A 26,678-nucleotide genomic window follows, 5' to 3' on the forward strand; every position below is an offset into this window, starting at 1 on the left:
AAGATGAGAGACGACAATGATACTCTGCTGCCTCAAAAGATAGGCCGGTTATTGTACTACTGACGCTACAGCTTCTCGGTCCAGCACTGTTCCCAAGCTGCCGCAAATAACTGTTTCGAGCATATCGGTGTCCAGAGCTGCCGATGCTTGCCCTATCGCCTGCACGAGCACACTGCAGGCCGCAAATGTCACAAGTGCCCACACTCCGGGCTATGAATCGCCAATAAATCAGGCATCTCCCCTCCTTGGTGAGGCATGGCTACTCACAATCATGATGATGAAAAAGAAACTGCCCCGTGAGGAGCTCGACATACAGGATGGCATTCACGTTGACATCACGAATCCCGATGCGGAACGACGCGTGCTTCGCAAATCCGACCTCATAGTTCTGCCGATGGTCAGTCATCCAGCTACAACATAGCAAGATCACACAGCTGACGCAAACAGATGTGCCTCGTGTTCTTCACACAATACCTCGACAAGCAGAGTCTTTCTTATGCATCAATCTACGGGTTACTCGAAGATCTGAGCCTGAGCTCGACACAGTACAGCTGGCTGACGTCCTGTTTCTATTTGGCGCAATTGGCGTCCGAGTGGCCTTTTATCTACCTTATGAGCAGGTTTCCCATTGCAAAATTCGTGGGCTTGACTGTCATTCTGTGGGGCGGAGTATGCATGTGCCTTGCTGCTCCGAATAACTTTGCAGGCTTCGCGGCTGTTCGATGTCTGCTCGGTTTCACCGAGGGTGCAGTCAGCCCGGCATTCATTACTATCACGAGTATATGGTACAAGAAGGAAGAGCATCCAATGAGAGTGGGCATGTGGGTAAGTGCTGTGAAGCTGATACGATGCTTAGCGTCGATCTTGCAGCAAACATCGGAGGACCATAAGCACTGGAGAAATAAACTAATGCATCTGCTCACAGGTCACCTGCAACGGTCTCGCCCAGATCGTCGGCTCCCTCATGATGTACGGCATTGGAGAAAATCTTTCCCACCTCTCCATCGCTCCCTGGCGCCTGATGTTTCTCCTCTGTGGCGCAGTAACCATATTCGCTGGCATAATATTCTTCCTACTCATGCCTGCTGGGCCCGGCACAGCTTGGTTCCTCACTCCAGACGAGCGCATCGTCGCAGCCAAACGCCTCGCGTCCCAGCATGACGGCGGAGACAAGACTTCGTTCTCCTGGAAGCAATTCAAAGAAGCTTGTCTCGACATCAAAACCTTCCACGTCTTCATGTTTGGCATCCTGGTCACAATGTGCTCTCCCGTCCTAACCTTTGCAAGCCTAGTAATCAAGAATTTGGGCTACACATCCCCGCAAACCCTCCTCTACGGCTCTCCCTCCGGTGCAATACAAATCGCCTTCATCTGGATCGGAGTCCTCGGATGTCTCTGGTTTCCAAATCGACGGAGCCTCATCGTCCTCATTCTGTGCGTGGTACCTCTCACCGGGTGCATTCTTCTCACCATTCTCCCGCTCTCCGCAGGCTGGGGGATGATCGTTGCGAGCTGGCTTGCATCAGTCATCAGTTCGCAGTTCAGTATTCTCATGTCCCTGTCTGCGAGCAATGTCCGCGGAAATACTAAGAAAGCTTTCGTCAATGCTGTATTTTTCGTGGGTTATAGTACGGGATGTATCGCGGCGCCGCACCTTTGGACGGAACCGCCGAGGTATCGAGCGGGAGTCATTTGTGCGTTGGTCGATTGGGGTTTGGTGTATGTGTTTATTCCGAGTTATTGGTATTTGTGCTGGAGAGATAATAGAGTGCGGAACAGGTTGCAGTGTGATGAGGCTGAGAGTATGAGGTTTATTGAGGGGGCCGATGTCACGGATAAGGAAGACAAGTCGTTTCGCTATACGACATGAGCCGAGGACTTCAAATCCCACAGCTCGGTAGAGAGCGTACCATGCTGAGATCAAGATGGACGGCGAAAAGGTGCTCAACAAGTAGCTCGACAGACTGGTGGGCCTCCGCATAACACCGCCTACTTGAACCTTGAAGGAAGCATGTTCGGCCACTCGTTATTGTCCTGATAGTCAGTCGCAGTGCAACAAAAGGCAAAGGGCAAAATCGCGTAGATTCGAGTCAATCAAGAGAACTCGTAACAAAAAGAAAAAGTCCACCGAGCACCAACCGGCGTTCGAACCCCTGACCTGCGCGACCTGCGCTGCAAAACAGCAAAACGACAAGTTGGCAATCCTGCTCATGGGGATCTACCGGAACTAGAATCGGCGATGAGTTACCAACTTGTCTGAGTAAGCACAATTGCCAGCAACATATGAATGTCAACAATGCCATCCGAACAATAGCTCACAAGCAGAGGAACCTTAGCGATCGCCGCGCATTGGTCAGACCTCGAGTCCAAAAGTGCGAAGTGAAAAAGAAAAGGCAAAAAAGGTAAAGGGAGAAGAACGAATGCACCAAACACACATTCGCACTCCTGACCTGCGCGCGTCTTGCGAACTTCCGCGCGCAAAAAAGCAAAAACAAGTCGACCGCACCCTATACATGTGGTCTGCCGAGATTTCGACGCTTTGCTAATCGACTTGTTAGTAAGCACAATTGCCAGTATTATATAAATGTCAATTGCTGTCGCATGGACTTGCGCCCTACTTGCCGCTGCACGAGTTCAACTTCGTCGACCACAGCGCCTTTCCCGCGAGTTGGAGCAGGGGTGTAACTTGAGCATTATAAATGCGCCGGCACTGTCTCGCTCTTCATGCTAATACTCTCCCTCTGTCTCCCGCTTATCAATTGTATAGCTGACTCGAGGACCTGAATTTGGGCTGTCTACAGTACATTTCGCGACACGCAAGACATCACTGGGCACGAGATGGATTGCGGTGGGACTGGCATGAGAAGTTGGAGCCTCGATGGTCCACCACGCTGTATTTTCACGCAGTGGATAACCTTTATGGATCTGAAGTGAGACCTCTTTCCGCGAAATCAGCATAGAGTAGAGCGCGTGTTCTTACACCCACTCTGCCCACCTATCGCTTTCGATTTCTTTTTCACTACAACTAATACATACTACATACTAGAGTTACACTATTTGGTTTAACCTAAACCTTGCCCTTTCGTTCGCGGCCGTAGACGCGTCCAGACCCCATTCCACCAACGCCAAAAGCCGGAAGCTGCCTCGCCCGTGTGTACTGCGTACCGCCATACCAGAAGTACAGTAATGCTGAATGCTAATTATGTTCTTTTTCCTTGCGACGAAAAGTCCGAATGGGCCCTGCCGAGGGGGTATAACTGTCAAACAAAAGATCCGAGATCGTTACCGCCGTACCGTCCGTGATTACCCAGAAGCCTGGAGAGGAGTGATGCCTCTCTTGTGGTTGTCGTCGTCTTTGCTGAAGAGTCTTTGCCGCCGTCCATGTTGTCCATCGCATGCCGAAGTGCTGTTGTGCCAGTCGTATCTGTCGCGCCGTTGATGTCAATGTCCGAATACCATCCGTGAATGAATCCTCACAACCGTGCTCGCTGCTTCCCATACGCCTCCGCCATAGCCTCCTGCCGTGCCTTCTCAATCGCAGCAATTCTCGCCTTTTCCATCTCATTCGCCATCCTCCTATGCAACTTCTCAATCATCTTCGTAACCTTCTTGTCATCCCACGCATGGTGACCACGAAGATACTCTTCAATCTTATCCAAACTAAAATGATGATTGCGCTTCCCCTTAGACTTCTCCCGAAGATGGGTCATGAAATGATCAAGCGCATTATCGGAACGACCAATCTTTTTGGTGCATCCTGGGAGAGGACACGGAAAGGCTCGAATATTGCTATGTGAGAGCATGTGTCGCTTGAGGTGTTCGGCGCGATCAAAGCTGGCATTACAAATTGTGCCGTTGTCCTTCTTGTGAGTGCAACGGTTTTGCTTGTCTGTGCGCGGTGTTTCGGGGATGACGAGAGTCTTTCCTGTGAGATTGTCGGTCACCACTGAGAACTTCTTGCCTTCGCATTTGATGTGGCAGATGCCTGTGTCGTACTCAGAGAACACTTTGGACGACGCCTGAGACTTGCGAGTTTTCCTGGATGGTCGCCTCTGGATGCGAGACGCGCTGGGTGAGCCTGGATAGTGGATGTCACGCCAGACCTGCGATTTCGTGGGTGTGCCGGCGAACTCGTCTTTGATGAACTCCTCTTTCACCATCACATAATCTTCCTCGGATGGATTCATGTAGTGCTCCATCGGGCTTGGAGGTCCGACAGACTCCCAGCCACTGCTTCCTGTCATGTTGGAGTCGAAGCTCTGCGCAAAGTCGGTCCCACTTTGGTCATACTGGGGATAGTGATCCATCGGGTAGTCATCTTGGGGACCCAGTTGAGATGGAACGACCACTCGTGGCTGTGCATGGAAGGATGGGACGGCTGGTACATTGGGAAACACTGACTGCTCCAGCGACGCATTCAGGGAGGCCGAAGGGTTGGCATACATGGAAGCATGCGGCGCATGCTGGTGTCCGAGATTCTGCACGCTGTGGTAGAGCGTGTCCGCCAGTCCAGGCTGTAGAACAGGACCGAAGGAGCTGTGTTGAGGATCCTGCCATATCTCGTTCCGCATGGGTGAAGAATCCGGCATCTGCATCGGCATGCTCTGGGTGGACATTGGCAGGCCGTGCGGGTAGGACATGTCGCACATGGGCTGCTGTTGAGTCAACGTGCACGCCGTTTCCATCTGAGCAGGCAGTGTAGCATGCATCTCCGATGTCTCATGCCACTGGTGGACAAAGCTGTCTGCGGAATTGAGCATTGAATGGACTGGTGCCGCAGGCTGCGAGAAACTTGATATCGATGACGGTCCGGAATGATGTGTCGTGTCCGACATTGAGGAGAAGGCCAGCGAAGGTCTCCTCGAATCTTGCGCCGATGAGGGAGGCGTCAGCGGTCCCCATCCTGAGAAAGATTGCGCCTGCTGTGGCAGACAAGGCTTCTGATCAAACACGCTATGCGTATCGATACCCGGGACGACTAAGCCACGGGCAGGGCGAGTCGGTGTCGACGTGCTAGACATCTTGTAGACTGCAACAAATGGTCAGCATATCCATCCCAAAACAATCATTGTTGCCCCAGGTGAGTCGAACACACACACAAGACAGTACACCTCCAACAAGTTCCAAAGTAAACAGTGTGCACGGGTGACCTGGAGGATCGACAAAGGGAGAATTGTCATTCAGGAGACAGAATGAGGAACGTGTGTGGCTTTTAGAGTTTGAGGCGTCTCCACGGTATGCAGTAGGACTGCCTGGGGGTGAAATGGCTGAGGCAGACGGACTGAGCAAACTCACCATTGTACAACCGCATCCTCTAGGCTGTCTCTCCAGTGCTCGTGGGACGATCGACGACAGTACTATGTCAGGGTGGCGCGGAAAGGTGGTCTGGCCAACGCGATCACTGGTTCCGTCAGCAACGTCGAGATGCATAGGCAAATGCCAGGTACCACCGTACCCGACCACGAATTATTGCTCGTCTACACTGACCTTCAGCAAAAAGGACTGCAGAGACCAAGCGGCGCTAATTTCCCGAACTTTGAGCGCTGGATTGTTGAAACCCTTCTGCAAGGGGTCGGAATATTTCTTCAGGAACAACAAGAAGCGAACGATCGGGAACGTTGTCCCTGGACCTGGGAACTTGCAGGATGGTGTGAAGAAAGATGCAACTTCAGAGAAATTTTCGAGCGACCTTGCGGAGGGAATAAGTATCTCGTGCAGAGCCACCGACTTTGAACAAATCAAGGACCGTGACCTTGCAGGCAAGCCCGTTTTGTACAGCCTGAGAAGATCCGGCTTCTCGGAAAAGAGGTCGCAGAGGCAATCAACCGGAGGGTGGCCTGCTCACTGTAACGTCAGCCGTCAACGAACGCCTCCCGTGATGGAATGCAACTCTACCGGCAGACGGCCTGCACGTATGGCGTGCACTCGATCGATGAACAAGCTCTCAGGGAACGCTGTGCCATGGGGAATTCGATATTCTCCTCAACATTTGTCGTCCAAAAGACCCGCTCGACAGACATTGTGATGATGTTGTTGGATGTTCGCAGAGGCGGTCAGTAGATTCTCCCCTGTGCTTGCCTATCGATGACAGGGCACAGACTGTTTCAGAGGATGATCGAGCAGCGATTGGACCCTTGAATGGCCTGTATATGTAGGCGGCCAGGTCGCCGAACACCTGATCTCGACGGTCCAGCGATGAAAGTCCTGCGCAACTATACAAGGACTTGCATAACGCAATGTTGCGCGACATGAAGGGCGATCCTATGAGTTGTCATGTAGGCAAGTGGACCTCTTCTCCATTCTACTCTCGAGTGTTGCCGTGCTGTTTGGCATGCACACTGAATCCGCTTTTGGCCGCGCCAAAATATGGGTGGCGCAGGTCTGCAGCCATGCGCTGCAACACGCGAGATCTGATCGCAATGGCAGATGTCAATGCCAGCAGCCGTGTCGCAGCAGCGCCGCATCGCATATGAGGTGCTGCGAGCTGGCAGCTTACAGTTCGCATAACAGGAAGTTCTTCGCAGCAGCAACAAAAACGAGTGTGCTGCTGATCATGATTGACAGTGATGCCACTTCTGCACCAGGTTGCTGGTGTTGGTGTGGATCGGAGTCCTCTGAGGTCGTACAAGTAGGCCGTCGTACAGGGAAGACCGCGGTCGGTGAACGGGAGGTCGAAAGACACTTGGTCAAGTTGTAGCGACGACTTCTCCACTCAGGCATGTGCTCTCAACAGATGGGTGACATCTGGCTCAATCTATCGCCGCCTCGTGACTGCCGTCTGGCGGCTGTTCGGTCTCGATATCCGAGGAAGGTGTTCGTTCACGAAGCAATCGGCCGATCGCATGGCTTCCCGTTCATGCGCAGCCGTGGCATTGATTCCGTCGGCGTCAATGCCGCTGGCGGCTGCTGTTCCTGGGCGACAGTGGGCGGCTCTCGAGAACGAATGCGCGGTACGCTACTGTCGCGTTCCTGATCTCCATACCGTGCCGTGCCGTGTGTGCTTTTGGCCTGCGTCGACTCTTTTCTCCGCTGTTGTTTCATGACCCGCAGGTGGCCCATGTCGCGCATCTCTGCACACTCAACATTTGCCGCAACGCTGTGGGGAAACAATCTGGGCGCTTCCGAGTCCACTGCGCCCCACATTTCAATGTATATCGTCGGTGCGGGCCAGACGCTGAATGGCGGTGTTCCTGAAGTGGGCTGTGTTACATCGCAGATTGTTGTGTGTGTAACGAGCGCATCATTCGATTGACTGGCCATCGGAAGGCGCCAGCCGCAGGACTATGCAAGACATCAGCTCTTTGCGAAAGTTGAAATCCCAATTGCCTGGTATTTTCCGAGTTGAGGCCTGTCGTGATACAGGATATGACAGTGGTATGTCGTCCTGCAGACATCGAGACAAGATGAGAGCACGAATCGTGTATTGCCTGAATTGGGATCCTCAAGCATGGCGAGACGAGACGATATGGAATTCGTAAAGAGTCTTGGCTTTGGGGGTGTCTGCTAATCTACACAGCGATAAGCCACCTTCAAACTGCATGTAACTCACCACAGGCAAAAGTCGACTGCTATCACGTGGTCCTCCCAGTCGTGTCGCATTTACAGTGAAGAATGGAGGATAAGACTTTGGCCAGGAGAGTGCCCAAGAAAATTCTGGTGCATTGTGTGTCGCCGTGCAGTAGGCTGAGCACCTGTTCTAGAAATCCATTCATCCATCCGTCATAAGCTAAGAATTTGGTAGCCACTCAACACGTGACCAAGATCATATCGCTCGCCACCCAGTCCCACTCGAAGCAATCGCGCTGCCATTATTCATAGTCTCATTCACGGGGCGGAAGCCGCCATTAGTCGCTGCCGTATCCGTGGAAGGCGGACGGTCCACAGGAGCATTCTCTTTCTGCAAGAGGATCTCGCGCTGCTGGTTGCCATGAAGTTGGAACGGGAGATCCAGCGGCCTCTCTTGAACTTGCGCTGAGTTTGGTGGGGTAGCAAGATTGCCCACAGGTTGCGGCTCTTCGGCAATCTGGGACACTTCGACATTTGCAGTTTGAACATAGGCCGGTATCGTTCCCCCTGGACCGCGATTTGGCTCGCCAGGTTCGTTTGGACCCGGCTGTTGTTGCTGGCCATCACGCATGCTGTCTTCGAAGCCCTGTCTCGCGAGTTCTTTGGCGTTGCGTAGACCTTCCTCGTCCTCTCGAATCTGGTTCTCCTGTTCTTCCTTCTCGTCCAAGGCTTCGAGGTCCTCGAGAGGGTTGCTATCGTCATCATCGCTGTCCCCATTGTCACTTGCCCCGTTCGCATATCCGTTAGATGGATGTGCGCCGTTGGTAGGAGAACCCGCAAGGCCAGGGTAGCTCGAGTCCATGAGGTGGTCAAGCGCACCCAACTCCTCGCGCGACACGTCACGCCAGTGGCAACGAGCGTGCTTCCTGGTACATCCAGCGCAAGACGTTAGGTTCTTGACGCAGTCCATGCGCAACCTCCGGCATCTATCACAGGGCGGCATGACGCGAGTCCCTCGAGGAAGGCTGTCCATATGGGCTTGACAGAGTGGTCGGAAGGGTTGGCTACTTTCCAGTGCAGGGGGGAGTGGGCGGCTGAAATTGTGCTTGAGTGGTGTGTGGCTAGATGAATATGGATTCCCTGTGCTCAGAGACGGGCGATGTGTGTATGTGTTCGCGCTTGCTCGGTTGCTATCGGAAGCATAAGGTAGACTTTCACCCAACACATTTGTTGGCACAGGCGACAATGATGAATTGTTGGATGTGACGCCATCATTGGGCAGTGTCCCGCTAAAGTCCAATGTTTTCGGCGTCTGTTGAGGATCGACGGTTGTGGACTGGTGCCGGGCGTGCAGTTTCGGAGCATTTTGATTGTGAGGCAAGCTCTCAAAGTGCCGCAGGAGCTCAGTCCGAATAGCTGCGTTCGATCCCAACGTTGGTTCGACGCTCTCAGCAACAGGCTTGCCATTGGCCGGGGTCGAATTGACAGCGACAAATCCTGAACCCGAAGACGATGGAGGCGCCGTGGTAGTCTGAGGTGCAGTTGCCTTCGCCGGTGTCCCACTACCGCCCTCTGCTCGTCGCTCAAGTATGGCTGCTCGGCGACCCTTCAACCTATGAGACAATTGCCGCGTGCGAGCCGCAACCATGTCGGCCACGTTGGTCAGCTCCTTGAGCTTCGTTTCCAGCACATCGCACGTGCCGACCTCCTTCTCTTCGTCTTCCCAGATTGGCAGAGGCGGGATGAGTTCCTGACATCTTCCACTATTAATGAAGAGAAAGTCTTCCTCGCTGATCTGCACGCGCAACTGTTTCTGAGGGTAGTAGAATTGGCACACCCTGCGGCCTTCGGAGAATGTGCTGAGCGTAAACTGGCTGGGGTGGGCGCGCGCAAACTCAATTACTTCTAGCCAGGTGATGGTGTGGCTCGTCTCGGCGGGGTCTCCAGTCGCATTCTTGTGGTGACTGGCAACGATTTTGGGCGGAGCATCGAAACAGCGTTCGAAGCGCTTGATGAGGATGGGTCCGAGAGGTCTCGCACCAAGGTTGGAGGCCAATGACTCGTGTCTATCGAGGATGTTGCTGTAAGCGCCGAGTAGGTGGAGCAGATTCGGGAGAGTGTCGTCCTTGTTGATGAGAGGCAAGTCGTCGTGCGATTGTCGGGCGAGGTAGTTGATGCTCAGCTGGCTGCTCGTCTTCGCGGCCTTTGCGACGGGCGCAGAGACGGAGCCGGTGGAGGGACTCCGCTTGCGCTTGGCGGCGGCTGCAGCGGCGTCGGTCGAAATGGGGGTGCTGGTGTCCATGCTTGCGGCATGCCAGAGGGGAGGACGATGGGGAGGAGAGGATGTGACGGAGACGGGGAGGAGAGGAGGAGGAGGACGTAGAGGAAAAGGGAGGGGAGCGCCGGAGCGGGCGTCGACGCCGGGAGAGCTGGTCGTCCCTGCCCACAGCCCAACAACTCGCGGCGCCCGTGGTGGAGGGTTGGTGCGGCGTGACAAAAGCGCGCGGCCAGGCCGCTGCGGACGCACGACTTACCTGGGGGATGAGCCGCCACTGGCCTGCCGCGCTGCAGCACCCTCGAGCAGGCTCGCGGGATGCCTGTCGCCGCTCGATCCCCTCGCCTTTTTGCCCGGAGGCGACAGCAGCAGCTGCGAGTTTGGCCAGCGGAAAGCGAGCTGCCTCCTCCGCTAGGTGTGGGCGGCATGAGGACTAGTCGGCAAATCGCTTTGTCGCGTCGTGACCCCGGTCGAGCCAGCCAGCAGCGGCCCTTCGCCATCACGCACCGGCCTGACGCAGCGACGTCCGCCCTGCTTGCCCGGTGCTGCTGCGTGGATGTCTGCTGCCGTGGCATGGTCCTTTCGGTGAGTCGGATTCGAAAACACATACCCATCAACACACCGCGGCCTGCTCGGAGCAGCACAGAGGAGGCGGTGGCTGGCACGGAGGCCCACGACTTTCCGCACGGCGTCTCGACAGCGTCCAGTCCACGCCTGCTCCACACCACAGCCTCAGACCGCCACGACGACAGCGGAGCTGCTCCTTCCCCGCTCCATCCCGTCAGACGCACGGACGACAAACTTTGAGCCGCATCGCGTGTCCGGCCAGCGTCGAAACCTGATGCCAAGTCCACCGCAAACACAACATCATGGCAGAACGAGGCCAATTTCGCGGAGGTCGCGGTCGCGGTGAAGGGCGTGGCAGAGGTGGTGGTGATCGCGGAGGTCGAGGTGGTGGTCACGCGCAAGGCGGCGAGCGAAAGAAGGAAAACATCCTCGACTTGTCCAAGTATCTTGAGAAGGGGATTACTGTCAAATTCAGCGGTGGTCGAGAAGGTCAGTGTGCTGTTGTTTGGTGAAGAAATTTGATTTGACTAATGTTGATTGTAGTCACGGGGACATTGAAAGGATATGATCAGCTCATGAATCTGGTTCTCGATGACGTGAAGGAGACGACGCGAGGTGAGAGCACACCACCAACGTACATTGCTTCAGCTACTGACGTCCGCTGCAGACGAAGAGGGCAATACCAGCACAAGAAATCTCGGTCTGCTTGTCGCACGTGGAACGCTTCTCGTTCTCATCAGCCCCGTGGACGGCAGCGAAGAAATCGCAAATCCTTTCGTGCAAGCCGACGAAGACGAATGAACGCACAGCAATCAGTGAGGCCCAGGCAGGCGTCTCCCAAAATTCTGCAAAGCATGCAACGGGGGAAGGAACGAACTGCTGTGCAGGCACGCTTTGCAGCAGCACGACCTCGAGCAAGTGGCAATTGCGCCAGCAATCAACACAGTGCTGCAAACGCACACGAAGCCTAATCGAGCCATACTGGGCAATTTCGGAGCCGTTAGCAAACGCTTGAGCAGCTCCAGCTCAGTTAGATCAAGGACCGCATCATGGGCTCCCTGCAGAAAGACGACGAATAGCACAAAAACATGCAAAATAAGACGACTCGAGCACCCCAAGCCCGGCCCGTCTGTCACGCATCCATTGTATTTCCATACCACTATCGTGCCAGTGCTGACATGCAGAAAATGCTATAATCGGGCGATGTTCTCAGTCACTTGTCTGTGACCTGCGCAACAGGCCTACTGCAGCCAACAAGCTCAATCGCCTGTATAGACTTTTCCGGTGGCATCACCAAGACTACTGTAGACCATGTGTCATTACGACAACCGGTCATACTATACGCGTACGACTGTCGCTTTCGAGTGCACACTTGCAGTATAAGCACTAATGAGGAGCAACATGAATGTGAACATTGACGTGTTCCATTCGGCAAGGCCATTGACTTCAGGGTTAGGGTTAGAGAGCGACCAGTAGCAGAAACATGAGTTGTAGTCGACATCGCCTCTGTTCAGCAACGACGCGGCGCGTCGAGTTCCGACATTGGCTAACAAGAAGAAACAGAATGAGTACGTGCAAGAATATCTTGTATGCGTCGACCGATGTCTAACGACAGCTAATGACTCTTGTTTTGAGCACCTCAAAAATGCTTCAAGCCATCATATACCGAGCTAACCCTCCACACGTATCGTTCACTACTTCCCACTCCCCTCAATCCACTCCTTAAACAACGGCAGCACCCTCTCCGGACACTCCTCCGGCAAATAATGCCCAAATCCCCCATCCACAGGTTCAAACCTCACCTCCTCCGGCCTCTCCACCCACCCCTTCCACACCTTAGGCACATCATGCATCCTCCCCAAATTACTCGCCGACCAAACCACCATCAACGGAATCCCCACCTTCCTCCCACTCTCCTGATCCTTCGTCTGCTCCTCCACATCCTCAAACGCCCCCGCAGAATAATCCCCACAACTCCCCGCCACACATTCCGGATTCGAGAATTGATGACAATAATGCCCTACCGCGTCATTTTCTCTAAATTTGGATACCCCGGCTTCGGCGGCGCCTTTGGCGCGTTCGAGGTTGATTTTTGTGAATTCGCCACTACCCATTGCTTCGATCATTTGAGGGGCTGTGGGTAAGGCGAGGAAAGGCCAGTGGTAGTAGGCTGCGCTTGCGGCGGGGTTGGAGAAGGCGGCCCATTGTTCTTTTGTGGGGACGATGTCGATGAGGATTGCGGAGATGATGTTGTGGGAGGGGGTGTTGTCTACGATTAGGCGGTGGCCGATTCTGCCTTTTGGAGGGAGTTAGTTCGGTTTTGATTTGACGAATGGTTGGGGAGAAGAGTGTTGTTTTTACCTCCGCGGTCGTGGCCGCACCAGATTACGGGGCGATCTTTGGAGAAGACTTGTTGCAGAGCTTCGATGATGAGGTTGCCTACTGTGCGCTTGTCATGTTTGGGAGGGAGGGAGGAGAAGCCGTAGCCGGGGAGTTCGGGCACGAAGAGAGAGATGGTGTCTTTCAGTTCAGAGACGACATGTCTCCACATGTAGCTGCTTTGAGGCCAGCCATGGACGCATACGAAGATAGGACCGGAGCCAAGGTCATGGGAATAGCTCTTGACATGGCCGCCTGAGGAGACGGTGGAGGTGTTCTCTTGCAGGAAAGGATGCAGCGTCTTCAGTGTCTGGTCTGCCATGATCGGGAGATTGTCCGCGGCTCTTCAAGAAGCAAGTATTCGCTTTGGAGTTGATAGGAAGCAAAGCTTGTTGACAGAGTGTAGTCCGCGGGCGTGGCTGACATTTCAGCAGCTTAGAGGGTGCTTTCTTCTAACATGACGACACAGCTGTATGATTAAGCATTGGGGCGGGGTGGATCTGGACTGTGCAGCAGCCATTCGACAGTCACCGCGGCAGTGGAACACTAATCAGCGCATCGACAAAGCTCACATGCTGTAGCATCCAGTGTAGTTTTTAGTGTTGTCAGCGGAGTATGGAGGCGGCTACACTCTGGGGACGCGGCTGTCGTCGTCGATCGGCTCTTCGGACTGAATCGGAAGTTCAATGCTTTCGCCCGAAAATTGTGGGGGAGCAAGTGCGCTCGCCCAAAAGAGACCCTGCGTCGCTCGAAGGTTTGGAATTTCGTTCAGTGAAGTAGGTGTGTTTGCTGTTTGCTGCACCGTCTCAAACACTCCGCGGAGAGTGTCTCCTGGCACGGTGGTGCAACTGGTCAGCAGACAGCGTGCATAACCATCGTGAGCAGGGGATGTATTGACGCGCCCATGGGCAGCGGAGAATGCGCGTCCACGAAGTCTGGTTTGTCCAGCACATCGGGGGCCGACCATCGCTGTCGATGCTGGGCTACCTGGAGCCGCCCAACCAGGTCGACGGCGGGTGGGCGCCGACGTGCGAAGAAATGCAACAAGTGAACGCGTGTCTGCACGTCTCGTATCCGTCGGCTCTCTGTTCGTTGGGAGTACATAGTGCTCACTGTGCATTAATAATTGCGTGACTGGTGAGCGACAAGAACAGCAAGGTTTCCAAGACCGAAGCTTGTCGCCGGCGTGCACAGACAGCGAGCCAGTTGTGCAGCGCCTCTCGGTCGCTCCCACGAGTCGAGACTTGCTCCCGCGCCTGGCTCGCTCTCCTCTCACTCTCCTGCCCACCCGCACCCAACCAACCTCAAACATACCTCACCAGCCGCCACCGCACCGCGCCCCGACACACGCACCCTCTCCTCGCCACCGCGCTCGACACTCCGCTCACACCGACACCGCGACCGCTCTCCACCCCGCTGCGCTCCATGTGGCCGCCTTGAGAGGACCCGACGGCGCCAAGCCAAGCGCTGCAATACCACCGGAGCGCGACTCGAGCGATGTTTCACCATGTGGCCCAAGTCCAACCGCGCCAGCTATGGAATCTGCCCACCATCACGACGACGAATAGCCTGGCGCACTGCACGCCCTTCACCCTGCCCTCCGCCGGCGTGCTGTCGCTGGGAGACGACACCGTCATCACCCTCACCACAGATGTCATCTTCCAGCCCGAATGCACTGGCGGGCCCCAGGCTGGCGATGTCTTCACCGTCGACCACCTCAGAGACCCCTTCTATGCGTCGACCATCCCCATGGTCTATGTCGTCAGCGCGGCGACCGTCATAGCATGGGTCTTGGTGATCATGCTTACAATCACGCCGAGAACCGGTTTCTTTGGCGCACCGGGAGCACCAGCGTTTAGCAATGGGCATGGCATAATCGGAGGCGCCAACGGAGGCGTCATGGGTGTGACAGGAACAGGATCAAGACCATGGTTACAGAAGATTGCGGCGCTGGCCGTCGCGATTTCCCTCACAATCGCGACGGCCGACACGCTCGACGTGGCGGAGAAACAATATGGGAAAGGCTACTCAGACGCGAACCTGCTGCGGAAAGAAGTGCTGGGTTCGTTGGAAATACGCATCACACGAGTGGTATCGGACATCTTCCTTTGGCTCGCACAGGTTCAAACTTTGATACGCCTCTTTCCGAGACACCGAGAGAAGGTCCTGATCAAATGGATTGGATTTGTTCTCATCATGTTCGACACGATCTTCTCGTGTCTGAACTCGTTCCTGATCAACAGCGCCCTCCAAGGACGGAATATCGTGGATGCGATACCTGCACTATCATACCTATTCGAACTGGCCCTTGGACTTCTATACGCGGCATGGGTCTTGTACTACTCCCTCACGAAACGAAGATACGCCTTCTACCACCCGAAAATGCGTAATATATTGCTGGTGGCATTTCTGTCCATCGTGTCGATCCTGACACCGGTCGTCTTCTTCATCACGGATGTGTCCAATCAGGACGTTGCTGGATGGGGAGATTACTTTCGCTGGGTCGGCGCCGCAGCTGCAAGTGTGGTCGTATGGGAATGGGTTGAGCGAATAGAGGCTCTAGAACGGGATGACAAAAAGGACGGAATTCTGGGGCGAGAGATTTTCGACGGAGACGAGATGCTGGATGTGATTCCCGACCAAGATGTGGCCTGGACTGAGAGCCGCAATCTCAGAAGAAACTTCCGGAGACGGCGTGACGATGGACCAGACGGCGGTGGCAATACGTCCAGCGCCATGGAACGAGGGCATGGACTCCACGGAGTCACCCAGCGATTCCGATCACGACACCAACAATCGCCATCCCACTTTCCTCTTGGACGGGCACATTCAGCTTCTGTGCCTACTAGCCGCGATAATATCAGACCTGGAGATCCCACCGATGCCACAGGTCAAAACACTGCGATACTCGGAGGACCAACGCCACCTCCTCAGGTTGCTAGTCCTGTGAGCCGGACAGACACTACCAGTGCAGCAAGCACGGTCTATGTCGTACGATATCATCCAATAGCCGATGTGCCTCAGCCTATTCGCAGGAGAGCGAACCCTGAACGAAGTGCGACGACGAGACCAGCCGCGCAGCGGCGAAGAACAGAAAACCAAGAATACTCTGAGAAGGACGTGATCGAGGGCGAAGAAGACGTGCAACCCAACATTAACCGAGGGAACCGCCTATGGAACGTGGTGCCAAATCCTTTCAAGAGGAAACGCACCTCTCCTCCCACCGAAGTGCAAAGGGCACGCCAGGCCGCAGGTCAGAGAGTGCCAACCCCTGGTAAGGAGTCATCTCGTTGGGATGTCAGGAACCGGTTGGGTACAATGGCTTCTGAGGCAGGGGAGAAAGTGCGAGAAAAGACGGAACGACGGCCTGAGCCCGATTTACCCGTGACCGTAATTCCAGCACAGCCCCGAGGCAGTAACCGCACCTGGAGCCCTGCCGACCGCACACAAAGGATGAACGTACTGCGACCCATTGATACAGATCAACGCCCGCCAGCATCGCACGGTTCTGATCAGTCGGGCGATACTGGCTCGACAACTCTGACGGCGAACAGTCAGCCTGTGCGATCGTCCCGACGGCCTGCCGTGCAGCGAGGCGACCACGGTGCTGCCAACGCTGTCATCGCGACGCAGTCGCCTGTGGAGTACGTGTCCCCCAGCAGGAATGGACCTCCGAGAGCGGACGATATCAGTCCAGTCAATGGGCGGAATGCTGGGACTATTGTAGTCCCAGCACCTCCGCGGCGAACACCTACACTTCAGACAAATACACCACCTATACGAAATGGTGCAAGTAGGAATTCAGGCATGGCAGCCTCGGGCTCGAACAGGAACACGCCATCGAATGACAATAACGATGCGGCGAATGGTGCGTAGAGCGGGTCATCGGGTTCGCATTTCACGGCTTTGGGTTGATGTACTTCTTCATTATTGATTTAGCGTGGCGCTGGCGGTATATACCCTCACCCAACTTTTCTGGGTCAGGGGGTCATGAGGTTTCGGAACGATATTTGTGGCATTTCATGGACGGCGGAAAAAGGCTACGGCTTTTATATGACGGCGCGCAAAATTTGGAACTTCTCGTACGAGCGAGTGGGACATGTGTTTTGTTTCACGACATTTGTTCGTCTGATGAAACAGGAAGAGATGGATTGGCATTTTCTGTAGATAAAGCGAAGACACTTTCGGAGTGTCTTGTATATATGTCGATACCAGACGACAATTTACTACTGAGAACAATTGGCTTGATTCGCATTTCTCGTTTTGAGGATCAGTAATCGCTATTTCCGTACATCACCCCTTCTCACCTCTCCTCGGTAGGGGTATAATGTACACCGCTCTCGCAGAATATCACTAGTATGCGCTCATGACTTTCAACCCAATGACAGTCTCCCCTCTCCTCCTTCTCCTCTCCTCTCTCTGCTCCCTCCCCTTCCTCTCACCTCTTCACACTTCGCATGCAGTCTAGATTAAGATTGCGACATGCTAGAAACGGAACGATATTCAAGCAATTGCAAGCGTTGATCCAAGAAAGATAAAGAACAGTCCAAAATAAAGTAGTAGATTACACACCCAAGAACGCTATGCACAATGCCGCACAGAAACATGAATGTGCGGCTCCCGAGCAAGAGCACGCCAACAATCGATCCAAGGAGCAGAGGCGCGATACCCGCTGTTCCACTTCGAGCCGCGACCTGTTGACCATGTAGCAAGGGCAGTGATGCCCATCTCCCCCGCCAACTTGTCGTCGCTCCATCCCGTTCACAGTCTCTAACTCGCCTTGACAGCCAACCCCGCCGGAACACTCGCACTCTGCAAAATATGCTTAAGAGAGTCAGATCCATACTCCAACCTCTTCTGCTTCCCACCACCTCCTCCACCTCCACTCTCCTCCTCCTTCTTCTTCGTCCCCGGCGGAGGCCCACAATACCGTCCATGATGATCCATATGCCCGCTCGCCACAGCAGTATTAACAACCGCATTCGCACTCCTCTCCACAGCTTTCGTACTCCTCTCCACAGCCCTCGCACTCCTCAAACTCGCATCCGCCGCGCGTTCCGCAGCATCCGCACTCCGATGCGAAGCGTCTGCAGAGCGATTAGAGCCTTTGGCAGAAGATTGGGATGCGAGGGCGGATTTCCAGGTTGGGTAGACGGCGATGATTGTTGCGGCGGAGGCGAGAGTGGCCCAGAGGGTTTTCTTTTTGAACCAGGGTTTGTCTTCTAGGGGCATGAGCATGTCTTCTTGCGGTGGAGGGGGTGGAGGGTCGGCGCGGTGGCCCCGTGGAGAAGGGGACCGGGAGTAGGAGTAGCGTCTTCGGCGGCGACGGTGGCCGCCGCGGGATCGTGATCTTCGACGGGGAGAGGGAGACCGGGAGGACATGGAGGATGAGGAGGAGATTCTGATTGGGTGGGTGTGTCGTCAGTACTGCAGTACGTATACGGGTGGAAGATGGGAAGGGTAGGGTCTCACCTGGACAGCTGATCGCGGCTAGAGTAGGCGCTGTCGTAGCTCTGCCGATGGTATGGCGAGGGTCTCGACCTCACGTATGGGTCTCTTGGATCTCTTCCTCGTTCGGGCATGGCTATTGGCGATCGCTGCGAAGTTGTTGTTGCATGAAGAAGGTGAAGTCGACGAGAGTTGGAGGTGAGTTCGGGTGATGACTGCGACGCGCACGGGCGACACGATACTTGTTATAGATCTGGGAGAGCCAACCCGCCAGTGGGGGCTGGCTGCGTTATCTCGACCTCGGGCGGAAGTCGAATGCTACCACCTTGACCATTGTGGCTTGCTAGTGGACACGAACAGGCGTGACATCATGTCGTGGGGTTTTGTGGTAAATGCAGGCCATCATCCAGGCATTCAGACGAACGAGTCCAAGTTTCCACGATGCTCAGCCATCGTGGCCAACAATAGACTTCGTAGGGAGTATCCGGGTAGATGCGCACAGGGTTGGCCGCGTGTGTGGGCTTCACGATGTCGTCGATGTTGTGTGTTTCGAGTGATCGCAATGGCTGGAAAGTGAAGCTGGTAGCGGGTGTGATCGATGGGTTACCCCAGCTCATATGTGTCGGAAGCCCAGACGTGAAGGCTAATCCCTGCATGGAGTTCTGTGAAACTGCCCAATATGAGGGTGACACATATTTCGGTTTGGTCTGGTGCCGCACACGCGATCCAAATTACAACTCCGACATGCACCGAATTTCGAAGATCGGAGCACGTCTTACTGCGATGTTGGTGAGATTGCTGAAGAGAGCGCTTTCCAAATTGAGTATCACAATCCAACCTGCCCGCTAACGCGAGAGAGAACGACACAGCCATTGACTGATCTTTGCTATGCGCATTGTCTCCTCATTTGCTCCAGCTTGCATATCTGAGATCTGTCCGTGAAGCCCATTGCTGGTGGGCGACGCAGACGTGATGACGCGCATTGGGCCCGAGTTCTCGTTCGGCGGCAGTTGCTGCGCAAACAGCTCAGCAAACTGCAAGGAACAGGCATAGATGTGCCCACTTTCTTCAGTTGATGTCGCCCGCTGCCGTACTGTCGTGCTTCGGTCCTCGCGTCGAGTCAGCTGCAACGCATCACGCATGAGCGTTGCCGTGGATTTCCATTCGCCGACTAGCTGTAATAGCATGCCGCTCTCGCGCTGAAGAGCCACTACCATTGGTAGATCTACATATTTATCCTCTGCGGGCTCGTTCGGAGCTGAGAATCCAATTGTACAACGCCGTATGATACGTCTGGCGATCTTGAAGGAGGCGCGGGCTCAGCTTACGCATGCAATTTGCACAATTTCCGTCCCGGAGATGGTCAGATGTATATATTGGCACTGGCTTTGTTGTCAGCGATTGGCAAGATGCTGGCGTCAAGAGCAAAGACTCATGCAAGCTCCATTGCCCGCTGACGACTTCACTCGCTTCGTCATTATTGAGTCTAGACTCGAAAGCAGTCCCTTGAGGCGAGGCCGGAAACCACGGATTGACTCGACCCTTACCTGCCTGCTTTCGATAAGTGCCTCGCCATGCCAACATGCAAAACGCTGGAAAACTGGCGGAGGTTTCTTCACGACTGCACTCCGGGCAAGCATCGAGGCCTCCTGCTGCACCTACCTTCCCTAAGTCCATCACTCCGATATTGCGGTTCTTGTTCTTGCACTTGTCGCCGCATAGGCTGCATGCTGTCTTTGCTCGTAGCGAGTCTGCACCAAGCATTCATTCAAGGCTGGGTTCATCTGTATGTTGCGACTCGCTTCAGGGCGACCTGAATGCTATGCTCGCGGTACGCGAGGTTGAGGGTGCTTTCTGCACGCACCCAATGCAATGCGTCTTTTGCACCACGCAGCTCGAGAGCATGGCGCTTCATCACCGTTTCGCCTGTGAATGTTCAGATCACTGCCTCGCTGATGTATCCGTCTCTTCGAGACACAGCTCGCGGAACCGCAGGCCTGAGTGCCCGCTCATCGTCAAGAGCTTGCCATGGTGAGGCCGTACTTCTTGAGCTGGTTCGGGTGTTTTCGTCCGCGTACGGAGTCGCTAGTTAGGCGAGGCATCTCATGTCTCGATGACGGTCTCAGGCTCGTGCAGTATCGCCAGCCGCGTCGCAAGCGTACACCGCGATGCGGCATGTCCGGCACGCGTGCATTCGTGGCTCGCACGCGGATGGTGGGAAGAGGCGAAGTTGATGTTCGGCGCAAGCCAACGACGCAACTCCCTCGCAGCACGTGTTGCCCAATTTCCCTCCGACGCCGACCTCCGCTTTGCCATCAACACCTCGCTTGCCATTAAAAACAATGCTTCACAGCCAGATCGGCTGCCGCTAGCAGGACACAACTACAGATCGCCTTCGCACAACCATCCAGGTCTCGGAGTCTCGCTGCACAAGGTCAACAAACGGAATACGTGAGCAGAATCCGCCTTTACACTTAGCATGAAGCTAACGACCGGGGCAGCCCATCGAAGGCGTTTGAAGCCTCGCAGCTCAATTTCACTCATGGCGTAGCATCTGGCGACCCATACCCAGACAGCGTGATCTTGTGGACGAGACTCGCGCCCATCACAGCGTCGAACGATACCGCAAGCAACGCGACTGTCAGCGGTTATGTTCCACTTTACAATCACGGCCCAAAGCAAGTGTCTACAGCTCCCGTCTGTGCGGAGTGGAGGATGGCCAGAACACCGGACTTCGAGCATGTCGAGAGTAGCGGCACGGCATACACTTCCAGCGATATTGACTACACGATTAAGGTTGAAGCTGGCAACTTGACTTCATGGACAAGATACTACTATCAGTTCAACGTTTGTGGGAGCAACAATACCAGTCCGCTAGGCCGTACCAAGACAACACCATATCCGCACGATTACGTGGACAACGTCGGACTTGCGGTGTACTCTTGCAGCAACTTTCCATTTGGCTTTTTCAATGCTTATGGGAACCCAGTTCGCAAAGATTCCGTGGACTTTGTTCTACACTTGGGAGACTACATTTACGAGTACGCTGGAGACGGAGACTATGGATATGGACAGTCCATTGGACGTGTGCCGAAGCCAGAAAGCATCATATACACTCTTGATGACTACCGACAAAGGCACGCCACTTATCGCACTGACGAGGATCTGCTGCTGTCCCATCAAACGTATCCTTGGATTCCGACCTGGGATGATCACGAGGTATGCACTGCTGAGCGACCATGTGCCATGATTCATTGACTTATGACTGTCAGGTTTCCGACAATACATACCGCGACGGCGCTTCCGAGCTGAATAACACTGAGGCTTCATTCGTCCAGGATGGTGGTGTATCTGTTGACCAGCGCAAGATGAATGCTGTCCGGGCTTACTTCGAATGGATGCCAATTCGACAAGTCGAGATGGACGACAATCTTCGCATCTGGCGTAGCTTCCAGATTGGCTCGCTGTTCGACTTGATCATGCTTGACACTCGACAGTACGATCGCTCGATCACCGACTTGTACTGGAACACGTAAGTCATGCAAGATCGATCAACACCGAGATCTTCTATTCTGACTAGGTGGCAGCGACTACATCCACTCTATCTCCAATGACGCCGGCAGATCCATGATGGGCTCTCGCCAAGAGAACTGGTTCTACAACTCCCTGGGCGAGTCTGCAAACAGAGGGGCAAGATGGCGAATCATCGGATCGCAGACAGTGTTCTCGCGCATCAACGAATCTGTGTCCTACGGAAACGTCAATCCACTTGACTACGACGCCTGGGACGGATATCAAGCCAACCGCAACAGGACCTTGAACTACCTCACTGAGAACAACATTGGCAACAATATCGTGATAAGCGGCGATAGTCACGCTAGCTGGGTCTCAGATCTTGCTTGGCTGGACCATTCGAACTACTCCGCTGACACCGGTGCTGGAGCCCTTGGAGTCGAGTTCGCCGGCTCAGCTGTATCATCGCCATGTCCTTATGGCCAGAACATCACACAGCTATCAGCCAACAACTACTCCGATGCCCTCGAAGCGGCGAACGCTGAGCTTCACTGGAACGACGTATACTATCGCGGTTACTTCGAATTGCACATCAGCTACGATGAAGTCAACGCGAGCTATTTCGGACTACCTACAATTGTGACGAGAAATCCACTGGAGATCGGCCTGGCCAACTTCACTGTCAAGACTGGGGAGAATGCTCTGCAGAGGCCGATTGCAGGAGGTATTGCCGAGAGCGGAAGCTTGAAGGGAGGATCTATTAGGCAGACCAATATCACGAACAATACCGAAACAGGACAGTGGACAATCAGCATGTTCAACCAGGAGGATATCTAGAGCAGATGCCAGCATAATCTGCGACCACGAGAACTTGTACATAGCCACGAAGAAGAAGATGAATCGCAATGCTACAGAAGCATGGAAGACTGCATGATTGTTCTAAAGCGATGCTAATGCATTCCATAGCATGGTGCCTGCCAAGTTTAGCCGGCGGAGTGACGTAGCCAGAAAGCGATGTTTCAGGATGCGACTTCCAGCGACCGCCTTCGCCAATGCTTCAACACCCTCGCTTCGCAGGCGCCAACGAGCGTGAGAATGGCCCTGCCACTGCGGCTGCAGAGATAAGTGAAAATATTTCCCATGTCATCCTTCACCAACATCACACCTCATCCTTGACCGCAGCCTGGCGCTGGCCGCCAGACCTGATTCAATACCCTCACATACGGCCCTCATCTACACCTCATCATGCGTCCTCTCATTTTGTGTCTGAGCGCCTCAGCAGCCGCTACTACTCATCACTTCAACAGCCACCTCGAGACACGACAGAGTAACGGCAGCATACAAATCGCAATCGTGAACAAATGTCCTGATATCATCTGGCCTGGGATCGCGGAGAACGACGGCGAATCATCTGATGGGTTCGAACTGGCAGCCGGGAGCAACAGAACGATATCCGTCGCTGCAGATTGGAAAGGTCGCATCTGGGGCCGAACGAATTGCACGTTCCCCAACGGCGAGAACCTGCCTGGCAACTGCCTCACAGGAGAATGCGGCGCCCTCAAATGCCGTCAAGCAGGCAACCCACCCGCAACCCTCGCAGAATTCGACATGTACGGCGCAGCAGAACAAGCCTATTACGACATCAGCCTCGTAGACGGCTACAACCTGCCCATGGCAATCGTTCTCGAACCCAACAACGTCCCAACCCTAGCAAACGTCAAACTCAGCGACAAAATCCCCTCTTGCGTCGGCAGCATCGATGGCTTCGCCTCCGCCGCAGATTTCAACCCCTACTCCAACAACCAACAATTCCTCGGAACATCCAACACCGACCAACTCCCCTTCGAAACAAAAACCACCGCCCAGTTCATCGGCTCCTGGTGTCCCTTCGACCTCCTCGTCACCCCACCAAAAGTCCCGGGAAATGGCGTCTACCCTTACCCTGACGGGAATATCAAGAGACCGGATTTCAGCCCTTGCAATTCGGCGTGTCAGAAATATGGGAGGGCTAAGTACTGCTGTACGGGAAGATACGATCGTGGGAATTGTGATCCGAATTATTATGCCAAAGCGGCCAAGGCTGTTTGTCCGGATGCATATTCGTATCCGCATGATGATACGAAGAGTGTTTTTGGGGTGGCGAGGGGTGGGAATTGGCAGGTTGTGTTTTGTCCGGGAGGGAGGAGTACGAATATTTTGGCGACGGTGGCTGGGAAGGCGGGTTGAAATGGAGAAGGGGAGGGATTGTGTTGGAGGTTTGTGTGATGCAGTTTTTGATACCCCTTTATTTCATAACTTTTCTGTATGTCAAGGTGCTTGGCTCATCGATTCAAGCATGGCATCGTGGGGCTGGAATAAGCCTGAACGAAATTGAGGGTGATTCTTGAGGATCGGGGCTGTAGTGTGCACGTGGTCTAACTTCATCACGTCCTGTGGAGACATGTGAGGAGAAATAGAGCAGAAAAGTGGTTACATTGGGAATTGGTTATTACTGAATATGCGAAGTCCACGGCATGTTCAGCACCTTCAAGTCGCAAACCTTGGGGTTTCTTCTTCTTGCGAACACTGATTTGAGAATTGCTCGTTTCGTCTCTAATGCTTGTCGTGGTTGAACGCTTCTTTCAGAGCCTCTCTCAGCTCAGTCTACGCACCGTTCCATTCTATACGCCGCCTTTGACAAACCCAGCACGTCCTCAAAACTAGAGTCCCCGCGCAGTGTCCGTCCCCCGCTTTGGAAAAGCAGGATGCTCGAGTCCAATATCGATCAAATGAGATGGCCCAAGGCTCCACTCCAAACTCTCAAGGCCCAACTCCTCAGCGAAACTGACCATGCCTTTCCTCAGATGCATGAGAGAGGAGCGCTCACCTCTCTCGTCTCTCTCGATCACCTGTCTCGCAATTTCGTCTCGGGTCTTGCATACGTGATGGGTACTAAAGAGCGGCAACCCAAACTTCCGAGTGTCGAAGAGAGAGCCGAGTTGATATGGTTCTAGGAGTTTCCACTTCTTTGAGACGTTGTCGTATTCTTCGAAAACCATAATCTCGCTGTAGAGAATTGATTCGGTTTCGAGCTTCATCTGGCGGCAAGCGATGAGGAATTCAGGGGGTGTGATTCGATCGAGGGATCCGTGTAGTTGGCTGGCGCAACTCCATGATGTGCAGGTGTAGGGATTTGGGGCTTGGAGGTTGGAGAGACGAACTGGTTTCCCTCCGCTCAGAGTGGCGACTTGGTGTTCGATGTCTTTGGTGAGGGCCATGCGCCAGATTTCGTTGCGGAGCTCGCCGGGGAGGCGCAGGAGTGGTGATTGCGAGTTCTCGAGTTGAGTTGGAAGGGGACTCGACGACTCGAGTTTGTCGAGAGTTGATTCTGACGCCATCTTGTTTTGTAGAAGAGCTAGTCGGGTCAGAAAGGTATTGCCGCTGTGGTTATACGGACTGGAGGCACCTTCTTCGCTGTGTAGTCTATGGATCCAAGTATTCTGCGATCGGGGTGGTGAGTATCGAAATGAGTGGCAGAACCTGGGTCATAGTTGTAGTATTCAGGTGCTGTTCAGGTGCGAAGAGCTGTGCCTCCATTCACTTGTCTCCAGAATCTCATTCACTAAGTTGTGCCTCCATTCACCTGTTTTCAGGGTGTCATTCACTGTGTCCATTCACCCCAGGATTGGAAATGAGAACTTCTGCTGATGTTGAATGTAGAACAAAAAGGTGGAAGGTTACTTGAAGCATCTCTTGAACTGTGATCGATTCAAGGCTAGCATAGTCGCAACATGCTCGAGTGTTACGATCTATCTTTCCTTCCCGCTTTTCTACGTCGTGCGGTCTGTTTGGTGCTTCTCCATATCATAACTCTCCAAGTCTCTTCTCCGATACGCGCGCTTCTCCACCCGTTCTGGAGACATTGCAGTCACCAAAAACGCCTCTACAATGCTTGTCGTCTGTGACTAGGCTACCAACGCCTAAAGGTACGAGACGTCACTGGAACCGCAGAAGGGTGATGGTGAGACTGCCCCAGCGCCCACTGCAAACTGCCCAGGCTCAGCTCCTCATTGAAGCTCACCATACCAGCTCTCTTGAACCGCCCGGCCTTCGCCTCGCGCTCTATGACTTCTCTCGTATTGTCTTTCTTCTCGCCTCTGCACAAGTGGTACATGGCAAAGACCGGTAGACCGAATTTTCGCGTGTTGAAAAGTGAGCCGAGATGGTAGGGCTTGAGGGTCTTCCATTTGTTGAACAAGGCGTCGTATTCCTCGAAGAACATGATCTCGGTGAACAAGATGGACTCGATCTCGAGTTTCATTTGGCGGCAAGTGTTCAGAAACTGCGGTGGTGTGATGGTGAGGGTTCTTTTTAACGGTTGAAAGCAATCGGTCCAGGCCACACAATCGCGCGTCTTGTCCGTCCTGAGATGTCCTTTCTTGGCTACTTGGTCTTTGATGTCCTCGATAAGCGCCATGTACCAGATGCGGTTGCGTAGCTCGGCAGGAAGGCGAAGAAGTGATTGTTTGGAATTCTTCAGTGACGACAGGCGGAGTTCAAGGGATTCGAGTTCGGTGATAGTCAGGCCAGCTGCGGCAGCGATTGCCTGTGCGACTCCTGAACTGTTCATGCTAGCCTGTCAACTAGTCAGCGGGTTTGAACAGGCTACGGCGCTGTGATCATACCGACTTGAGGAGCTCGTCGATAGCGGCTACTCTGTAAGTACAGTTGGCTGTAGGAGGAGTAGTGAGTTTCAAGCTTATAAGAGTAGCAAGACTCTGGTCAGTCTTATAGTAGTGACGCCCCAAGAGCCAAGCCTGCATTCACCTCTCTGCTGGGCATCATTCACCGTGCTCATTCACTCCGAAATCAATGCCGATACCGAAGAGCCCGTAAGCAGTATGGTTTGGGGCATACGAACAAGGTCATCGCGCTGCTGAGTACTGAGTTGCTCGTGTATACATTGGATTTGTTCAGCGTATAGAAAGTGTATTGTTTTCTGCTTGAAGCA

At 54.1% G+C, this 26,678-nt stretch overlaps 11 protein-coding genes across 11 annotated transcripts; 5 read left to right on the top strand and 6 right to left on the bottom strand.

Annotated features, from left to right (window-relative positions):
• Positions 1-271: 271 nt before the first annotated feature.
• RHO25_004238 (uncharacterized protein) lies at positions 272-1,870 on the top strand (the record flags this gene model as incomplete). The annotated part of the gene is made up of 3 exons (XM_023595162.2): positions 272-397; positions 448-825; positions 926-1,870. The coding sequence occupies 3 exons, from the start codon at positions 272-274 to the stop codon at positions 1,868-1,870; spliced, it is 1,449 nt and encodes a 482-aa protein (XP_023456841.1).
• Positions 1,871-3,473: 1,603 nt separating this feature from the next.
• On the bottom strand, positions 3,474-5,021 carry RHO25_004239 (uncharacterized protein; the record flags this gene model as incomplete). Its single annotated transcript, XM_023595163.2, has 1 exon — positions 3,474-5,021. The coding sequence occupies one exon, from the start codon at positions 5,019-5,021 to the stop codon at positions 3,474-3,476; it is 1,548 nt and encodes a 515-aa protein (XP_023456840.2).
• Positions 5,022-7,762: 2,741 nt separating this feature from the next.
• On the bottom strand, positions 7,763-9,808 carry RHO25_004240 (uncharacterized protein; the record flags this gene model as incomplete). Its single annotated transcript, XM_023595164.2, has 1 exon — positions 7,763-9,808. The coding sequence occupies one exon, from the start codon at positions 9,806-9,808 to the stop codon at positions 7,763-7,765; it is 2,046 nt and encodes a 681-aa protein (XP_023456839.1).
• Positions 9,809-10,650: 842 nt separating this feature from the next.
• On the top strand, positions 10,651-11,149 carry RHO25_004241 (uncharacterized protein; the record flags this gene model as incomplete). The annotated part of the gene is made up of 3 exons (XM_023595165.2): positions 10,651-10,837; positions 10,892-10,963; positions 11,016-11,149. 3 exons carry the CDS (start codon positions 10,651-10,653, stop codon positions 11,147-11,149), a joined length of 393 nt encoding a protein of 130 aa, XP_023456844.1.
• An 893-nt stretch (positions 11,150-12,042) lies between these two features.
• RHO25_004242 (uncharacterized protein) lies at positions 12,043-13,049 on the bottom strand (the record flags this gene model as incomplete). Its single annotated transcript, XM_023595166.2, has 2 exons — positions 12,043-12,644; positions 12,710-13,049. 2 exons carry the CDS (start codon positions 13,047-13,049, stop codon positions 12,043-12,045), a joined length of 942 nt encoding a protein of 313 aa, XP_023456843.1.
• Positions 13,050-14,224: 1,175 nt separating this feature from the next.
• On the top strand, positions 14,225-16,603 carry RHO25_004243 (uncharacterized protein; the record flags this gene model as incomplete). Its single annotated transcript, XM_023595167.2, has 1 exon — positions 14,225-16,603. The coding sequence occupies one exon, from the start codon at positions 14,225-14,227 to the stop codon at positions 16,601-16,603; it is 2,379 nt and encodes a 792-aa protein (XP_023457647.1).
• An 894-nt stretch (positions 16,604-17,497) lies between these two features.
• RHO25_004244 (uncharacterized protein) lies at positions 17,498-18,309 on the bottom strand (the record flags this gene model as incomplete). Its single annotated transcript, XM_023595168.2, has 2 exons — positions 17,498-18,128; positions 18,200-18,309. 2 exons carry the CDS (start codon positions 18,307-18,309, stop codon positions 17,498-17,500), a joined length of 741 nt encoding a protein of 246 aa, XP_023457648.2.
• Positions 18,310-20,408: 2,099 nt separating this feature from the next.
• Positions 20,409-22,525, top strand: RHO25_004245 (uncharacterized protein; the record flags this gene model as incomplete). The annotated part of the gene is made up of 4 exons (XM_023595169.2): positions 20,409-20,626; positions 20,677-21,394; positions 21,448-21,707; positions 21,763-22,525. The coding sequence occupies 4 exons, from the start codon at positions 20,409-20,411 to the stop codon at positions 22,523-22,525; spliced, it is 1,959 nt and encodes a 652-aa protein (XP_023457649.1).
• Positions 22,526-22,933: 408 nt separating this feature from the next.
• On the top strand, positions 22,934-23,914 carry RHO25_004246 (uncharacterized protein; the record flags this gene model as incomplete). Its single annotated transcript, XM_023595170.2, has 1 exon — positions 22,934-23,914. The coding sequence occupies one exon, from the start codon at positions 22,934-22,936 to the stop codon at positions 23,912-23,914; it is 981 nt and encodes a 326-aa protein (XP_023457650.1).
• Positions 23,915-24,387: 473 nt separating this feature from the next.
• RHO25_004247 (uncharacterized protein) lies at positions 24,388-25,065 on the bottom strand (the record flags this gene model as incomplete). The annotated part of the gene is made up of 1 exon (XM_065602534.1): positions 24,388-25,065. The coding sequence occupies one exon, from the start codon at positions 25,063-25,065 to the stop codon at positions 24,388-24,390; it is 678 nt and encodes a 225-aa protein (XP_065458606.1).
• Positions 25,066-25,637: 572 nt separating this feature from the next.
• Positions 25,638-26,297, bottom strand: RHO25_004248 (uncharacterized protein; the record flags this gene model as incomplete). The annotated part of the gene is made up of 1 exon (XM_065602535.1): positions 25,638-26,297. One exon carries the CDS (start codon positions 26,295-26,297, stop codon positions 25,638-25,640), a length of 660 nt encoding a protein of 219 aa, XP_065458607.1.
• Between the last annotated feature and the right edge of the window lie 381 nt (positions 26,298-26,678).

Source organism: Cercospora beticola, chromosome 3, assembly GCF_033473495.1.
Source record: "Cercospora beticola chromosome 3, complete sequence".
In the NCBI taxonomy this organism is placed as follows: Eukaryota; Fungi; Ascomycota; class Dothideomycetes; order Mycosphaerellales; family Mycosphaerellaceae; genus Cercospora; species Cercospora beticola.